Source organism: Brachypodium distachyon, chromosome 2 (assembly GCF_000005505.3).
Source record: "Brachypodium distachyon strain Bd21 chromosome 2, Brachypodium_distachyon_v3.0, whole genome shotgun sequence".
NCBI lineage: Eukaryota > Viridiplantae > Streptophyta > Magnoliopsida > Poales > Poaceae > Brachypodium > Brachypodium distachyon.
In genome coordinates, this window is record NC_016132.3 from 31,564,446 (window position 1) to 31,582,604 (window position 18,159).

Genomic DNA, 18,159 nt, shown 5'->3' on the forward strand with positions numbered 1-18,159 from the left:
ACATGATGCTTTTCTTCTTAAACCTGTAGGCTAACAAAGATGCGTCTATGAGCTCCCAATTGAGACAAATTGCCAATGGTTTTGATGTCAGGGTCGCTTCATTCAAATCCTACGATGTCAATGGATATCGATTCTATACAACAGGGTATGAGCTCAGTCGGCCCAATCAAACCTCAACAAATTCCGGGGTGTTCGTAGAATGCGGTGGAGATGACTTCTACGGAAGGGTTGAGGAGATATACGAACTACAATACCGCGGCCCCAAACCTCCAAAGGTCGTTGTATTCAAATGCCGTTGGATTGATCCGAAACACGTTAACAAGGATGACACAATTGGCCTAGTCGAAGTAAAACGAGACAGTGTCTTCGAATGCGAGGATGTATATATTGTGGCTCAACAAGCCACACAAGTTTATTTCCTCCCGTACCCGTGCACTAAAGTGGCTCGCCTTCAGGGTTTGGATGTCGTGTACCACGTGCAGCCACATGGTAAACTACCAGAACCAAACGACCAAGATTATCTGCCGCAACGAGAGCCTGGAGATGAGTTTTTCCAAGAAGCTGGCGGGGACACAAGTGATTTCGTGGTACGGTATACCGATTCTCCGGGCACGAAAGTAGACAATGACGATGAAGGTGACGAGGTTGATGGTGATGGTGACGATGACGATGAGGAACATGCCAATGTTGATCGTGATGTTGAGAGTGATCTTGATGCGGCTCTTCTAATTGATCCCGATGACAAAGACTACAATCCACATGCCCATACTTAGTTGTTTCTTTTGTTTACATTAAGTTGTAATCCGTCCTACTTAATTAGTTAGTTCGTTGAATCCCAACTTTACTGTATTGTACATCAAGTTGTTTCATTTGTTTACATTTAGTTGGTGTTTCTTTTATTTACATCAAGATGTTGTTTCATTTGTTTACATCTACTTGTATAATCCGTCCTACTTAATTAGTTAGTTCGTTGAATCTCAACTTTACTTGTATTGTACATCAAGTTGTTTCATTTGTTTACATAAAGTTGTTGTTTCATTTGTTTACATCTACTTGTATAATCCGTCCTACTTAATTAGTTAGTTCGTTGAATCTCAACTTTACTTGTATTGTACATCAAGTTGTTTCATTTGTTTACATAAAGTTGTTGTTTCATTTATTTACATCTACTTGTATAATCCGTACTAACTTGTTCACTTTTCCTCATGGCAGGTGATTGAACCATGGTGGGCGGGCGTAGTACCTCTCAGAGGCGTGTCGAAGAGCTATACCCTCCGCCTAAAGTGAAGGCCAAACCCCCGAAGAAAACCCTTGCACGTAAAGCAAAGGGCAAAGCCAGGAGGGAGCCCTCTCCCTCGCCGCTGCCACTCGATCCACCGTACGATCCTGAGGATGACAGGGAGGAGGAGATTCAGGAGGAGGTGAGGGAGATGTTGATGGAGGCGGGGGACTTTGGTGAGGACGAGCTGCAGGATCACTCTGTTGGTACCTCCGCGGGAGCCTCGGCGGGGGCTGCCTCCAGCTCTGGTACAGACAAAGTGTACCTGCGTGGTCCTACTCGTCTCCCCACCAAGCGGCCCTCTTGTGAAGCTGAGAAGCCGGTCATTCGTCCAACAACCAAGATGTACCTTTCTTGATCCTAGAATTCAGTTTACATCAAATTGTTGTTTCATTTATTAACTGCAATTGACTTGTCTTATCCTTGTGCAGGGGCTGGGTGGTTGTTGCACCCGGGTGTTTTACGATGCAACCCAAGGCTGTGCTTGGGATCCTCCTCAAGGACCGCTTCCCTGGCATGGTTCTTCTTGAAGGAAAGGAGGAGCCAGAGGTAGCCCGGACATGGGCACACTATGTGGCCCAACCGGACTTTCAAGATAGAGAGAATGTGGTGTATGCGAACAAAGCCGAGCGGGTGAAGGGCGAATTTTGGGTAAGTCGTCTTCGCACAATGCATACATTAGTCAAAACAATTGTAATGCAAAATATATAACTCATGAATGGATCCGTTTTGTCTAATTGCAGCGGTTCTTCAAGCTGGCGGAAGGCATTGATGATGCAACAATTGCACGGCACTTCGAGGCAAGTGTGAAGAAGGCATTGTCCGAGATGTTCTATCACGTGCGTGTCTATGCCGTGAGGAAGTACTATGCCGAAGTGAAGAAACAGAAATTGGACAAGGCACAATGTATCGTGACGCATGTCGAGCACGAACAGTACATGCAGGTAAAGTTAAATAAAGTGCATTTCCTTGCTTAATAAGGGCTAACGCTTAACTTCTTCGTGTTTGGGCTTGTACTTGTTCATTTAGGTTCCTCCGCACTGGTGCGTCTCGCACTTAAATGCCTGGAAGGTGTTGGTGGACTCGTGGTGCAGCCCGGAGTACGTGGAGACTCACGGGCTCCTTAGGGAGAGGAGGTTGGTGAACCCAAGGGGAATGCACCATCAAGGGAGCGTGAACCTGCAGGTCTACATCAACAACTATGTATGTGTTTTTTTCCCAAAAAGATCTTCATGTGCGAGCCTCACCCCTAACTATCTTGTTGTTGCTTGTTGTTTCAGGCGAAGGCTTATCCGGATAAAGAACGCCTCACCAGTTTCACGGCCGTTGACTGCGCCCTTAGGGGAAAGGCGAGCACCGTGTCTGAGTACAGTGCGAACGCCCCGCCCGAAGCCTACGCCACCCCGGCTGACCATGCCAAGGTCACAGGCTACGCGGAGGTGTTTGAGGAGGTGCACGGCCCCGGGGCTGATCCTAGCCAGCACGACCTGGATGTGGAAGTGGTCGTGAGGGCAGGAGGAGGCACGAAGCACGGTAGGTTGGTCTTTGGGAACGGAACCATTGATCCGAGCAACATTCCCAGCCTACCTCACCTGAAGGCTACTTCCACGAGCTCGAGTGCTAGTATACGCAGTCGTCCAGGTGCACGGCAGTTCTCACAGCAGGTTAGTTGTTCTTCATTCACCAGCTCGTGTCTTTTCGCATTTCATTGTAACGACAATGAACTTGTAATGGCATTGCAGGAGGTGGAGAGTATGGTGGTGGCTCAGGTCCAGGCTCAGATGCAGGCCGCACTGAGGGCTCAGTACGACCACCTTAGGGTATGTTTACCGCACATAATAGCCAAGAAAGCGTGGTATTAGTTCTGTAACTGCAACTCTTTGTCTTTTCAATATGCAGCCATACCTCGCCGCCACCTCTCAAGAGCCGCTACAGCACCACCGCCGTTTGACTTGGCGTTTGTCAATCTCCAGATTGAGCATGCTCCATAGCCTTCTCCACAGACTCCGGTGAGTTCACTTGAAACATTTGAATCTCCATTCATGACTTTTCTTGCATTCGTTGAGGGTTGGGGTCAATGCCTAATCATCTGTGCAACAGCATCAATCCGGTCGTGGCTCGAACGACCCTTCTTCACACGCAAGCCTTGCTGGAGGCAACCCTCCTGGCCAGTCACCTGCTCCTAGGCACTGACTCGGGTAAGTTGCCACAAACTTCTCTCATCTCGAGGTCCGTTGTTTTGAAAACTTATTTTCTTGTCTCCACATGTAGAACTGCGCAACATAACATCACATAGTGACATAGATCCCCTTTTAGAGTCAAGAGGGCTCATTTGGCTCCAAAATGGTGCCTTGGTAGCATTTTTGGGCATTTGGCTCATTTATGCCACCAGGGCACCAATTTGGAGCCAAATGAGCCATCTTGGCTCCAAAATGGTGCCCTGGTGGCATAAATGAGCCAAATGCCCAAATATGCCACCAAGGGACCATTTTGTAGCCAAAAGAGCCATATTAGCTCCAAAATGGTGCCTTGGTGGCAGATTGGTGCCATGTTGGCTCCAAGGCACCATTTTTGGGCCATTTGGCACCATTTTGGAGCCAATATCATTGGCTCCAAAATGATTAGCTCCAAAATGATGCCCTGGTAGCATTTTGGAGCCAGTTTGGCTCCAAAATGCACCATTTTGGAGCCAAAAGAGCTATATTGGCTCCAAAATGGTGCCTTGGAGCCAAATGAGCCATGTTGGCTCCAACATGGTGCCTTGGTGCCATTTTTGGGCCACTTGGCTCCAAAATGCCACCAAGGCACAAAATTGGAGCCATGGAGGCATAATGGAGCGAAATGGCTCGTTTTGTAGCCAAAATGGTGTCTTGGTGGCATTTTTGTGCCATGTGGCACATTTATGCGACCAAGGCACCATCTGTTGGAAATATGCCCTAGAGGCAATCACGTATGATGTAATTCTCAATGTATTCATAAAGATTATTAAGTTGTCCTTGTTTGAACATCTGATATGTATCATTGAATATGTGATTTGATTGTGGAACTATGTATTCATGTTATTCATACTAAATTGTCCTTAGTCATTGAGGTTGTGCTGGACACATAACCTAGACTAATGTGAAAGTTGGCTGATGACTCGGTTCCACTTGTCATGGGCATGGTGATGTCATTCCAGCTTACACGGACTCGGCTAAAGAGTTTAGCGAGTCGGACTGACCCATATTGAGATGCAACGAGTAGGTCGTCATTTGTATGTCTCAATCAATGTAATCCTCAGACCTGAGGTTATCGCACAATCCGAGTTGTGGATCACCAACTTAGGTTCTGTCAAACGTTGTTCCGTAACAGGGCAGTTATAAAAGCAGAGTTCGGGTTGACTGAGAATCAAGCTGTGTGACGTGGATAACCAAGATGGGATTTTGCCCCTCCGACTGGAGAGATATTCTCTGGGCCCTCTCGAGTGATATGATTCGGGAAGCATGGCCATGCGCGACTCGGTTAACTGTTAACCGGGTCGATCGACTAAGAGTTAGTCGGATGAATCATATATCATGGATCGAGAAGAGAGTTGAACTATTAAAAGGATGACGATTAATCGCCTATAGTTCGACAAGGTATATCGTGAGGCAAAAGGGACTAAGACGTATGTCACATTGGAAGGTACGTCGTCATGACTCGATGGTACTTGGGAGTCGGCATGTTCTGCTAGGAGCCGCTACCGATTGATCGATTGAGAGTCGGACTCCAATCGTGTCCAAGTCGCCATGAGCCTGCGAGGTCACAGACTTAAGAGCGGGAGCAAGTATTTGGTCAGGTTAGACCCAAACCGGAAATGGACTGACAATGCGAGTTGGACTCGCAGAGTGGATGGGCCACAGGTGCTGGAGCCCACTTCCACTCGGTATATAAGCAGGGGCGTGGGATGCCCAAGGGGCACGGTTCGCCACTCTCATGCGTTGAGAACCCTAGCCCCATTTAGTCCAACCGTCGCACCGGACCTAGTAGTCTGCCGCCGGAGCTCCTCCTCGCACGTGTGGATACCGGCAGAGGTGCTGTACGTTCAGCACTTCAACGATCGCGGGATTGGATCGGCTGGATCGGATCAAGGGACTGCACTGCATCAAGGCGCTGCATCGATAATCCGCAACTACGCGTCTAGTGGTAATCCTTGTGGCCTTCTACCTCGGCTAGATCTTGGGAGTTCGCGTAGGAAAAGTTTTGTTTATCTCTACGCGCCCCTTCACCATCTTGGAGCCAAATAAGCCATATTCGATCCAAAATGGTGCCATCGTGCCATTTTAGAGCATTTAGGGGTCATTTGGCTCCAAAATTGTGCCTTGGTGGCATTTTTGGAGCCAAATGAGCCATATTTGCTCAAAAATGATTCCATTGCACCTTTTTTGAGCCAGGCTAAGGTCCGCTTCAAATACTACACTTGTCACTTCAATTCCTTTCTTTATATATAATTATGCTATTCCAACTCCATTTCATAGGTTTCTACTGGTGCAATGGGTGGTGAATGTTGAAGGTGCCCGAGTCACCATCTTATCGTGTATGAACACTAGCTAGCTTGTAATATGTTTGCTACCATGTGATGAACACTTGTAATACTTTTGTTGTGAGATATGTGATGTTTTCGGACTTTCATGAGATGTTTATATGCTTATGATGTGAATGCGTTACGTGGATGCGTCGATGATTTTGTGTGGATGTATTGCTGTGATGTGGATGAATATACATACATATATATATATATATATATATATATATATATTCATCCACATCACATATATATGTATGTATATATGTGCTGTGAAAATATTTCAAATTGCTGCGATAAAAAAAAATACCCTTTGCCAGCAGCCAAGGCTCTGGCCGCCGGCAAAGGCTGAGCAAGGGCACGCACCAGATCGTGCCATGTGCCCCCCCCCCTTTGCAGGCGGCTTTTTCCCTGGCCGCCGGCAAAGGCCCGACATGTGGGCCACACCGTGGCACGCGCGGCCGGCTCGTGGCGTGCCACGTGTCGGGCCTTTGCCGGCGGCTTTTTTCCTGGCCGTCGGCAAAGGCCCGACATGTGGGCCCAGCCGTGGCACGCGCGGCCGACTCGCGGCGTGCCACGTGCCGGCCCTTACCGACGGCTTTTTCCCTGGCCGCCGGCAAAGGGCCGATATGTGGGCCCAGCCGTTAACGGCACCGCATGCCGTGATCTTCTTTTCTTTGCCGGAGGCCGTCGTTTCGGCCGCCGGCAAGGACTTTGCCGACGGACCCGTGAGAAAGCCGCCGGCAAAGAGTCCTTTGCCGGTGGTCCTCCGTGCCGACGGGCTTTGTCGGCGGCTCTGAAAAAAAGCCGCCAGCAAAGGCTTTGCCGGCGGCCCCTGGCCCCCGGCAAAGCCGCTTTCTCCCGTGGTGTCGCCTATTTGTGACCACTGTTCTGACGTGAGCCAGCCGTCTCCACAAAATGGAACTACTGCATATTTCATATAAAAAAAAAATCCTACATCCACATATATCACATGCATTTCATACATCAACATATCTCATATCTCATATGAGAAGATATCTCATACATATATAAAACAGTTGCTAATTAATGCATAAAGACATACTCCCTCCGTCCAACAAAGGATGTCTCAATTTTGACTAAATTTGAATGTATCTATACACTAAGTAATGTCTGGATACATCCAAATTTTGACAAATTTGAGACATCTTTTGTTGGACGGAGGCAGTATATAATTTTCAGAAATAATTACAATCTGCATCACATGAAATATGTAGCTATAATTTATAAATGCCTTACAGAATGTAAAGAGATTTTACGAGTCCTTTTTTGCCGCAGTGACACTATAGGCTGGCGATATGCATTCAAAATCATATACAGACCAAATTTACTTGTCCCCTGTGTATTGCCCAAATAAAAACGACTAGATCGATCTACATGAATAATTAGATTGCATGACAAGCAAAGAGGACAAATTGAAGGTCGACGAGAAGAAACTACTAAACAGCAAAGAGACCAAAGTATAGCATGTTGTAGAAGTACATATAATGAACATAACCGTGTAAGTCTGTCATAAAAATCTGCAACAAAACAAACACAATGTACGTATGTATACACAAAAACATTAATCCAATAGGATACACACATAAAGAAATAAAGAACGACAGAAACACTAACAAGAACAAAGATTACAAGTTAATTACGCACCATGCAGATATTCCATAAACCGTATATATGCATGGCCGCATTACATATATGCAGGAAGCATGTGCATGAGCTAGTTGCATATATATTGATTGCAGTTTCACCTCCCATGCGACGATCAATGCCTGGGACGACGGCCGAGCCTGAGCTCCAAGTCGAGCTGATCCCTCTCCGCCGGCTCACCTCCCTGCCGCTCTGCTGCCAACGCCTCTTCCGGCTCACCACCGCCTGCAGCAGCTCGGCCGTGGAACGACCCGAGGCCCAGGTGTAAGTCATGATCATGAGGAGCTGCCGCTGCCCCCGCCGCACCGAATAGGCTCAGCTCCCTGGGGCTAGCAGTACCACTGCTGCTAGGGTTCATGGAGCCCGCCGCCTCCCCGGCTACCACTGCTGCTGATCCAGTGGTCGTCGCAGGCCCTGCGCTGCCGCGGTAGTACATGGTCAAGTTGCTGCTGCTGCCCGGCTGCGTGGCTACCGGGAGCACAGGGGGAAGGGGGTACTCGTAACCGGGGTGGTACTGCTGACTATAGCACTCGAGGTTCCGGACGAACACGGACGTTGGCGTCGACGTCGGGTCGCCGCGGATCAGGCTGGGCGGCTTGGCGCGGTCACGGCGATGGATGTTCATGTGCCCGCCGAGAGCCTGCGCCGTGGTGAACCCGCGCTTGCAGAACACGCACTCGTAGTACGGCCGGGCGACAGCAGCAGCAGCAGCCGGCGCCGGAGCCGGAGATGGTGGCGGTGCCTCCGCTGCTGGTTCATCTTCCCCAGCCACGACTGGCTGGCCCGGCGCTGCCGCTGATGCCTCCGCCTGATCGGGTTTGAGCGAGCTCACGGCTGCCTCCTGATCCGGTCTGGGCGAGCTCACTCCTGCAGCCTCCTCGCTTGCCCCCCCGGCCGCCTCGCTGCCGCTGGCCATGGGCTAGCTCGTGCGACGATTGATCTTGGATCTCTAGCTAGCCGGCCTTCGGATGATTTTAAGGGTTTGGGGATTGTGGTAAACGGAGGTTTGACGAAGAGATGGCAAAGTGTGTGACTCCGTGTGCGCAAAGGGGGGTTCTATTAAGTATATCGACGAGGACAAAGATTATAAACGATTAAAGGCTTTGGGATCGTCAGCCGTTTCTGAATAAAAGATTGTACGCGGTCTCTCGGCCGGCCTTTGTTGCTTAGCAGCTGCCCTCGCTATCCAGTACTGGGCGATGCTGTCTTGCAGTGAAAAAAGTTCAATGAGCAGCTGGTGCTTCACACATAAGTATCCTGTATATACTTATATATTCTTATCTGTGACTGTGAGTCTGTGTGACTATAATACCGCAGGATTTAAGCCTGGAGCTGGTGTTTTGCTTCATAACTGAAGGGTGCGATTTGTTAATGTTATACCATACATGACCGAGCAGAAAACATTGTCGAAGGCGCACATCGATCATATGAGGACAAGCAATCACAACAACAAGTACCAAGATTTGCTAACGAGGTTCGGCAATCTCGATCGTCTACTGCCCAGGCATGCTCTCTCCTCCGTATGTACTAAATTGACACAGTACAAGCTATGACAAATTAATCTCCGTTTGGGCCATCAGGCGCATCAGGCCACCACACCACGGCCGGTCCGCTACACCCTGTATTCTATGGGCGCCGGACCCTCCCCTCGTGATCTTGTGTCTAGCCTACTAGCTTTTGTCTAGGTTATTTTGGCTACTCAGACTTGCTTTTATATGTTAGATCCGGATTACACGCGTTCCGCTGTAACACACCTGACCCTCCGCTAATTACAAGTCCAACCGTAGCCCTACTCGTACACATATTTGATACATATCTCAATATTTTATATGCATTCATCCTTAATTTATGAATTGACAGCTGACACACCTTGAAAAATTAAGTATGAAAATTTCATCAAGTATGCTACTATGATCGAAATGTAAACATGCAAAACATTCACCGGTACAGAAGTAATACTGCATAGTCCATCGCAAAAGTTTTAAACAAAACACTTTATGAAAGCTAACAAAAAAACACGGCATTTGGAAATTAACACACATATCATGTGCAATACTGTAATTACAAACTGTAAGATGTAATAGAAACTTTGGGAAGTAGCTAGGCAAAAAAGCTTGGTTTGAGGTTGAAACCGTACGTTTTGAACACCCCTAGTTAGATATGTGCCATATTATAGCATGTGTACGTACGAATTGCTTGGCTTGTTGTTACAGGGTTTAGGGTTAGGATGTGTCAAGACATGTGCAGTTATGTAAATTACTCCCGCCGATCCTAAATTGTTGTCGAAATATTAGACGTTTTTTAAGAATAGATATATCCATATTTGGGCAAATTTGAGTTAAGAATTTAGGATCAGAGAAGTATGTGAGAAGACATGTACTTATATAGAAATATTAGACCACTTCAGGTTCTGTTCCTTAATTTCTTTTTAGTATCATATATTGTGGGTTGTCCATTTTTTGTGAGCATCATGGGTTATTGCCGGGAACATAGATAACTGCCGTAACAAGTCCTTTCAAACTGCGTCAACCGAGCAACATCATAAATAAAACATAAGGTGATGTGATGTTTTCTCTTTGTACGTTATTTCCAGGACTTCTTCAGGTGCCCTACACATGGAATCAGCTTAGTGATGTAAACTTCTCGTTGTTTCTACACTGAGCTGGCTGCTGCAACTGGTAACGTCGGGTACGTGTTGCTGACATAAACACGGGCGTATATCGTTGACGCGGCCCTTCCTAGGATGCAACTAAATATTTTTTTAATGCTAGATTATTATATATGTATATATATGCATGAAAGGGCAGATGTGTTAACTGTGACGTTTCTTCCAGCAACATTGTTTCTTCTCCCCCCTGCTGTCTTTTCGATTAACTGGCTTGTTTCGTCGGCCAGCATTTGGACTTCCAGGGAACCGCTTCCATTTTTCGTTTTGTATTTTATGAATCGACAGGAGATGGACTACATAATTGATCTTTTTTTTTTGGCACATTACATAATTGATTTTGGGTGCTCTGTGTCCATGCGTGAATGCACACACTCGTGTCCTTTTGTTTTAAGAATCAAAAGTAACTCATATAGTTAAGAATTACAATAATATATTTTTAATAAATCTTCTTGGTAATACATATCTTTTTACACGAAATACCGTCAGGCCTTCAGCAAAAATATAACAATCATATTGAAGCAACGACACCATCATTTGAAAAACTACACGAACTTGACTACTTTAAAAATGATTCATGAAGCCATGAGTTGAAATGAGAGTTGAACGTACTTCGACCACTCGCAAAGGTAAACCCAAAAGCACAAAAACAAGCTAATAAAAACACCAAGACACATTACCAAAACTCATCTGATCCGTATGTATGGTTTTGCAACCACGGAAACCTAAAACTTGCAAGATCAAACACAAACCTTACCCACAACCACAAAAGACAGGCCAATAAAAAGCACTAGTGCGCACTAACAAAACTCATCAGACACGTATGTATGGTTCTACGAGAACACAAACTTAAAATTCGCAAGATCAAACACAAACCCGTGGATGGAAAAACCTTCCGTAGCACTGCCACATAAAGAGAAATTGAAGAAGCACCTTTGTCTCAAGTTCTCCATCTTACTGAGTTCTTCTAAAAATAATCACGAAAGGAGAAGGAAAAAAAGCAACCTGTCTATTTGTCCTAAGATTCTTCTCTCTTTAATTAGGGGCAAATATGCCTCTAAGACGGAACCCACATCTTGCCTTTGTTCTTATCACCAAGAATTGAAATGCATAGAGAAAATTGCTGCCTCTAAGATGGATCCATAACAAAATAAATAATCTGTTGGAACTTTTTTATCCGACGTACTCTTTCCTATCTTGTCGTTGTTTTAGTTCAATTTTGAACTAAATTTGTAGTTTGAGATGATGATTTGTCTTTACATGCGCAGATAAGTTCACCAAAATCACCGATATGCCACCGCCCGGCAGATGCTCCCTCCTCCAAGTCCGGCTTGAAAAAAAAGACGCATGATCCCAACTCCACGTACACCCGTACACGTATCCGATACTGGTTAGCGATTAGTTAGCAGGCTGGTAAACATCCAGCCCACTAATTTCGTCCCCCTTTGCTGGCTGCTAATCAAAGCCCAACTATCCAAGGAAACTTGTGAGCCCACAGGCCACATGCCCACATCAGAAGAGAAATAGACAGGGCAAATCGATGGACTGTTTTGTTCCCTGACGTCAGGCGCTTCGTCTCCTCGTCGCCTGGCCGCCGTCTCTGGTCGCATCAACCGCCGCCGTTGCCGCCTCTGTCAGCCGTCGCCTCCCTCAACCGCCGCAGTCGCCGCGTCCGTCAGCCGCCGCCGCCGGATCCACTTCGCTTTCCGGGTGCCATTGCCGCCCCGTCCACATCCGGTTCGCCGCCGTGCCCGACCTCCCACTCTCTACCTCCTCCTGTTCTCCCCTTCTCGTCCCTCGTTGAGCGGCGGCGTCCCGATCCGTGTAGCTGCTGGAGTTACTCTAAGAACATCTGCCGTTGATTAAACTGTTTTGCCTTTTTTTTCTCCCCTTCCCAGCTACTAGCACATCGGCACCCTTGCCGCCAATTCCCAACAAAGATGGAACCTGACACCAAAAAGCTGCAGAATCTCCACATCGCCTCCCATGAGGACGAAACAAAGCCCGTTGCCATTTTCGAAAGTGACTACATGGATGATGAGGACGAAGAAGATTCAGAGTCGCAAGTAACCTTAGGTTTCCTGCAGGAGCCAGAGGAACCACTGGACTGGCATCTTCTTCTCCCACAACACTTCCCCGACAAAGCTGGCGGTGCCCCGGTACACTTGCTGTGTCACATTATATATGCGCCTAAGATTTTGATGCCCTTTGAACTATTTATTTGTTGGGAAAACTATATGGTTTTGTTCAGGCCTGGCTGGATCCTGTCAATTTGCCATCAGGCAAGTCAAGTACCTGCGGCTTCTGTGGCGACCCACTGCGTTTTGTCCTCCAGGTTTCATCTATTTCTATGGTCAACCCTATCTACTTATTCATGTTGGTGGCTTGGCAGCAAATTTGGTTTGCTTGTATGCAGCTCAATGCACCAGTTAAGTCGAAGGAGACAGCCTATCACCGCACCTTTTTTGTGTTCATGTGTCCATCCATGTCTTGCTTGCTACGAGACCAGCATGAGCAGGGGAAAGGCTGGGCAGGAAATCCTAGGAGAAGGTAATGCTAGTATATTTGTTGATTGTTCTAGTGCTTTACCCAAAATTTGCATTTCTCATGTTCATTGCCTTTAGTGAACTGCGTTGCAGTGTGAAGGTTTTCAGGTGCCAGCTGCCCAAGAATAATCCATTTTACCCGGTTGAAGAGCCTAAGGGCTGCATTGGAACTGAATGTGAAGCAGGTAGGTTTGTTTGCTCCAATCATCTTGTTCTGTGTAGTTGTGCATTGTAGTGGCAACGTGGTAATTTGGGTACGACAAGGGCTTAAGACCGGGGATAGGGCTGGCGGCAGCATATCTACAATATAAAAATATATATTATACCCCACCCTATGTACTGTATACACTATTTTTAGTTTGTCTGTTTTGAATGTTTGGACACATTATCCTCTAATAACATGATTATCTGTATCTACTGAAATTATTTGATCCCTGGTTGCTCCTATCTGGCTCAGGTGTGCACTATGTGCAGACTGCATGGGCTGGCCTGTACTCTTTAGCTTATAGCAAGCATGCAGTTCTTGCTTCAGTTAATTACCTTCAGAATTTGTGCAGACTGCTACTGAACGTGCAGCTACCTTGGATGCCATGCTTTTTAGTACTCCCTCTGATCCTAAATTCTTGTCGTGGTTCCAGTTCAAATGTCTTCCCCTCCAGAAATCACTATGCTTTGCTAATGTTGTTGGCCTCTCTGGAAAGCCTCTTTGCTTCTATTATGCACCAATTTGCTTATGTTACCCAGTTAACATACTTGATGTAAATATGAACACTAATCATCTCATTTCTCCTTCAAATGTTCTCATTAGGATTGCATGCTCGGCTTTGTGATTGGTGTGGTACATGGAAAGGCGAAAAACTTTGCAGCCGCTGTAGGAAAGCAAGTTACTGTTCCAAGAAGCACCAGGTTTTCACTGATCAGACAATCATCATGTCTATTTTGCTTTATATGTTTGCTTCTTCTGCTTCAATCACTAGATACCAATGTTTTTTTGGAATCATTTAGTAATATTCTATTTCAGGAATTGCATTGGTGTGCTAGTCACAAGAATGATTGCTGTCAAATACCAGGTTCATTTGATGGCTCTATTCTGCCAGGTGCACAAAATGGTTGTTATTTTCCTAGTGCTCTTTTAGCTCTTAAGTCTGCCTCCAATGTAATTTTATTTCTGTTTCAACTATCTGCACTTCTGCAGTAATGGCTGGCGTTGGATGGCCTGAATTTATGATGGTTGATGATGAGGAAACCTATTGTTTTGCTAGTTGTGGTGGAAATAGCTCAAAACAGTTGGTGGTTCAAGGACAAAGCAAAACAGATGACATAACACTATCATTGATGGATCAATTTGAGGTTTCTTTTTGCGTGTTATGCTTTTTGATATGTTTGCTTCACTGCCAGTGGTCTTTAGTACCATACTACAATTTTTCGTGCAGGCTGATGATGACAATAGATGCTGGGCATCATTCCTTGACCGCATCTCACGAAATCCACGTGATCGACAACAGGTGTTGAGGTAAGTGTGGACTAGAGCCATTACTTCAGTTTTGTTTTTCTCTTTTTGATTAAGAAAATCAGCACTGGATCCTCTTAAATAATCATGTACTGCTTCAAGTTAAAACATTGGCACCTAGAACATCAAGGCTTTTTCACGTTTAAGCAATGACTCATCATCTTGACAGGCTACATTTAACAAAAGCTCTCTGATTACTAGTATTCTGAACATTATTGTGGTTTAGTATACTTTTTAAGGTATTGTTTAGACTTTTTTAATGTAACATTTCGATACGACCAGAAAATACTACTGTTACTAAGTGGTGCCACATGTTCATGTCGCATTGTCGGATAAGAAGTATTGGCCATATGGACATGCATCCCAACTTCTGTTCATGTTACCCCGAAGGCTAGAACTTCAGCAAATCTTTGGGGGTTGTTTCAGGGAGCTATTGTGCGAAGCGTAAATTTAATTAATCTGTAATGCAGGTATTGTGGCGAAGAAAATGCAAAACCTCTTTGGGCGGTATCATCGGGGTCTCTGAGAAGTGCTGATATTCCATCATGCATCTATTGTAATGGTCCACTTCGCTATGAATTCCAGGTTAGATAAGTTTCAGATTTCAATGAACTATACAATTTAGTATTTTGTACCTTGGAGAGACTTGCAAAGATGCACTATGTGTCGATTAACACAATTGTTGTATAGCAAAGGAAAATGAAAAGAACCTTCATACTCGAATACTTTTCTTGTGCCTAGCTCTGTGATGTCAGAACCACTTACAAATTTGGGAGTGGAAAGCAAAATCTGATATTTGCGACACTAGCAAAACGGACACTACCGAAAGGGGCATAAGCTGACTGCTCCCTATAAAACCTCTCTCTTTCATGTAGAGATCACAACTTGAGACTTGAGAGCAACTACTCATTGATGTGTTACTCCAATGTGAATACTGGAGTTAGGATCCAACTGAGACTCAGTTGTCTACTCAGCAAAGTGCAAATAATATATTTCGAGGGTCTAACTATTTTAAATAGTTAAGTTTGGTCAAGTTTTAAAGATTCTATGGTATGAAGAACCTACCACTCATTGGATGCCACAAACTATTCCACTCACTGTCACAAAAGATCCATAATGCAATTTTGCATAGTAGCGAAGTGCTGCCGAGAGCAACACATTAAGCACATGTTCTGGCTGCAGAGTCTCCAACAAAGCAGCCTCTCTTCCTTCCTTTTCTATTCTCTCTTTTGTCTTCTCCGTTCTTGCTAAAAAAATCCATGTATTGTCTACCTTCATGTGTTTACCTCGAGTTGACATGTCGGGAATTTGCTTTCACACAGCACTTGCAGAATATGAATCAATACGACAGACTGCTTCTAGTGGAGGATGTTCACAAAGTAGAAACGATACCGTCTGTGGAGGTTGCATGTTGGTGAATCTATAGAAAATTGAGAGTTGAGCGTTTTCTTGCATGACTTATTTTAGTTTGGTTGGGCCGGGCCATCTACTTTTGGCCTATCACCCCATAGGTCTGATTCACATCACACAGCTGAAATTGTGTTTGGCCGAGTTATATTCTTATGTACCATTCCCATTGAAGTGCAGAACACTTGACCAACCAGCAGTTGCCTAGGCGTTTAGCACGAAGTTGTCACCTACCTATCACCTATGCCTAGCATTTGTGTCAAGGCTGTACGTGAGTTACCTTAGGAGGTGCCGCTTGCGTCATGCCATGCCAGGATGGTTCAGAATACAGCTCTGAGCAACCATCATCTAAAAAATGGGCTGGATCTCCACAAGCAAACTGCCGCCCGCAACATGGCTCCTCCCATGTCATGAGAGGTTTTAATGGCCAGAGGATAGGAATGGGTCTTCTAGTGAAGTAGTGACTTCATTGTGTACAAGTTGGAGCACGGCATAAAGCACCTTCTTAATCTGATTCTCCAGCATCAGAAGAATCTGCCGGGACTTTTCTTTCTGAGACAAATCCATTTTACATAAAATTAGTGTATTTTCCTATTCCATGTTAACTTATTTATTCCATTTCATTAATTAAATCTAGTAACGGAATACGATATTTAGGATCTCTTTTAACATTATAGGAGGTTGCATATATCACCAGTAAATGCATTTGTAATCTCATTTCTTTGTTACGAAAAAGACATTCGTTCATGAGTTTCTGTAGAATTTTTGATAGGATAACTGATTTTAAGTCTTAGAGTGCCCACTTTTTAAGAGGGGTTGAGTTTGGTCATGAACTACACGTGTGTTGATTCTTGATTTCTGGTTACTTGCTTTGGTTTTCACTGCAAAATGTGTAAATAGTTCTTAAATGTGAATCTATGAATATTTCATTGACAAAATACTGTTTTTTGGCGAAGTGGAGATCTCATTTTGGATGACACTTATCACAACTAGATTGATCTTGTTGCTTGGCACAGATTTATACTACATTTTTAAATTTTTTGCTGCACTCCAGTGTGGTCACTTATTTGATTATGTATATTTTCACTATGCATGCAGGTCATGCCACAACTGCTTCATTACTTCCATGTTGAAAATGAACGAGACTCTCTTGATTGGGCAACAATTGTTGTGTACACATGTCAAGAATCATGTGATAAAAATATCAGCTACAAGGAAGAATTTGTATGCGTTCAGTTATCTCCGGATACAAAAGGGACGTACCGCACCACTTCAAGCCCAGCTGGTTCGTAACAAAAACAAAAACATCTTAATTGGCAGTTTGTTATCAGTTCTTTTCAGTTTCGTGCTAAAGGTGGTCACGTCTAAAGATTGATGTGCCTGCTGCCCTCCTTTATTTGTCTTCTGAAAGAACTTTCGATGTGATATTGTTTTTTCTTCTTCTAGATTACACCTAAGCAGGTGTATCATCATTTATAGAAGGAAGCTGCAGCTTAGCGAATACAAGATTGAGAGTTTACAACTTAACCGGTATCTCTACATGGTACACTATCAACCGAAGAACATTCAAAACCTAGATTTCCTACTAGTTTCGCCTGCCTCCAAGCCATGCCCTCTTTCCTGATCTCAGAGATGATGGAGTCGACACTTGGAGCAACACCATCGAAAACTATCCTGTTGCGGTGCTTCCAGACTGACCAGAAACGAGCATTGAAGTTGTGGTGAAATCATGACGAGCTTTGCCCGTTACCGGAATGGAAGTCCACCCATCGCCGAGGGCTGAGTGCCTGAGTCACTGTCCTGTAGCCATTAAACCTTGTTCCAAGTGGAGAGAACTTTGAACCACAACCCTCGAGTAACCACACACCCAAACAGAAGATGGTTAATGGTTTCCGAGGCTGTAATATTGTTATTCAGAGAACACCAATTTAGAATATATTCGGAAGCCCTCCACTCCCCCTGAATCGGAGTAGATTCCGCTCCTCACTCCTCAAATCCTCGCTCTGTGGCAATACGTTTGGCTGCAAGCTCCAGAATCTTCTCCTTTTGCAGTTCACTTCGCCTTCTTTCCCCAACCTTCTCTGTTTTTGCAGCACGAGGGAGCATGCTTTCTTTGGATAAAAAATACAACGCGTGTTGTCCCCTCTCACCGTCGGGCGAGAATTTTGAAGCTCGTGTTCAGGGGCCATAGACTAGAACTTCTTGCTCTCCCCCATGGTGGCAGTACACTACGTGCCCAGCGAGGGCAGCACCATGGAGGATGATACAAATCTAACAGGAGCGGGAGTATTTGGTAACGAAAAACAACTTCACTATAGCCATCCTATTCATGATCAGGAAATACCACCTACCAAATGGTAAAGACAAAGACCCGGAGCCTATTCCCGCCTCCTAGCTTTTGGTGCCTATCACCTCATTCCTTCGTACAGGTTGCCATAATTAAGTACATATATACTGCTAAACCCACTTTTCCTTTTTCTCAGTTTGACTTGCTAATTATTTGCTTCGATTCTTCTGTGTCCGGCGGCTGCCTAGCTAGCA

General features: G+C 45.2%; 2 protein-coding genes across 5 annotated transcripts; one reads left to right on the forward strand and one right to left on the reverse strand.

Moving 5' to 3' along the window:
• Window positions 1-7,393: 7,393 nt before the first annotated feature.
• Window positions 7,394-8,499, reverse strand: LOC104583203 (transcriptional regulator SUPERMAN). Its single transcript, XM_010234996.2, has one exon. It carries the CDS (start codon window positions 8,404-8,406, stop codon window positions 7,606-7,608), a length of 801 nt encoding a protein of 266 aa, XP_010233298.1. The 5' UTR covers window positions 8,407-8,499; the 3' UTR covers window positions 7,394-7,605.
• Window positions 8,500-11,679: 3,180 nt separating this feature from the next.
• LOC100827056 (programmed cell death protein 2) lies at window positions 11,680-17,604 on the forward strand. Of its 4 annotated transcripts, none has more exons than XM_010233281.3 (12): window positions 11,682-11,892; window positions 12,054-12,314; window positions 12,407-12,490; window positions 12,572-12,705; window positions 12,780-12,886; window positions 13,510-13,607; window positions 13,723-13,810; window positions 13,897-14,051; window positions 14,135-14,214; window positions 14,682-14,796; window positions 16,717-16,903; window positions 17,065-17,604. In XM_010233281.3, the coding sequence occupies exons 2-12, from the start codon at window positions 12,096-12,098 to the stop codon at window positions 17,073-17,075; spliced, it is 1,278 nt and encodes a 425-aa protein (XP_010231583.1). In that variant the 5' UTR covers window positions 11,682-11,892; window positions 12,054-12,095; the 3' UTR covers window positions 17,076-17,604. The 4 variants fall into 4 exon arrangements, with proteins under 4 accessions (XP_024314788.1, XP_010231583.1, XP_024314790.1 ...); XM_024459022.1 differs by having other exon boundaries at window positions 11,683-11,892; window positions 12,795-12,886; XM_024459020.1 differs by having other exon boundaries at window positions 11,680-11,892; window positions 12,407-12,705; window positions 12,795-12,886.
• Window positions 17,605-18,159: the final 555 nt, after the last annotated feature.

Excerpts from the sequence above, each read along its gene's own strand:
- LOC100827056 (XM_024459020.1), top strand. The coding sequence starts at position 12,096 with ATGGAACCTGACACCAAAAAGCTGCAGAATCTCCACATCGCCTCCCAT. Across the intron at positions 12,887-13,509 it reads TGGAACTGAATGTGAAGCAG|GATTGCATGCTCGGCTTTGT; the intron begins GTAGGTTTGTTT and ends TGTTCTCATTAG. Across the intron at positions 14,052-14,134 it reads CATTGATGGATCAATTTGAG|GCTGATGATGACAATAGATG; the intron begins GTTTCTTTTTGC and ends TTTTTCGTGCAG.
- LOC104583203 (XM_010234996.2), bottom strand. The coding sequence starts at position 8,406 with ATGGCCAGCGGCAGCGAGGCGGCCGGGGGGGCAAGCGAGGAGGCTGCA.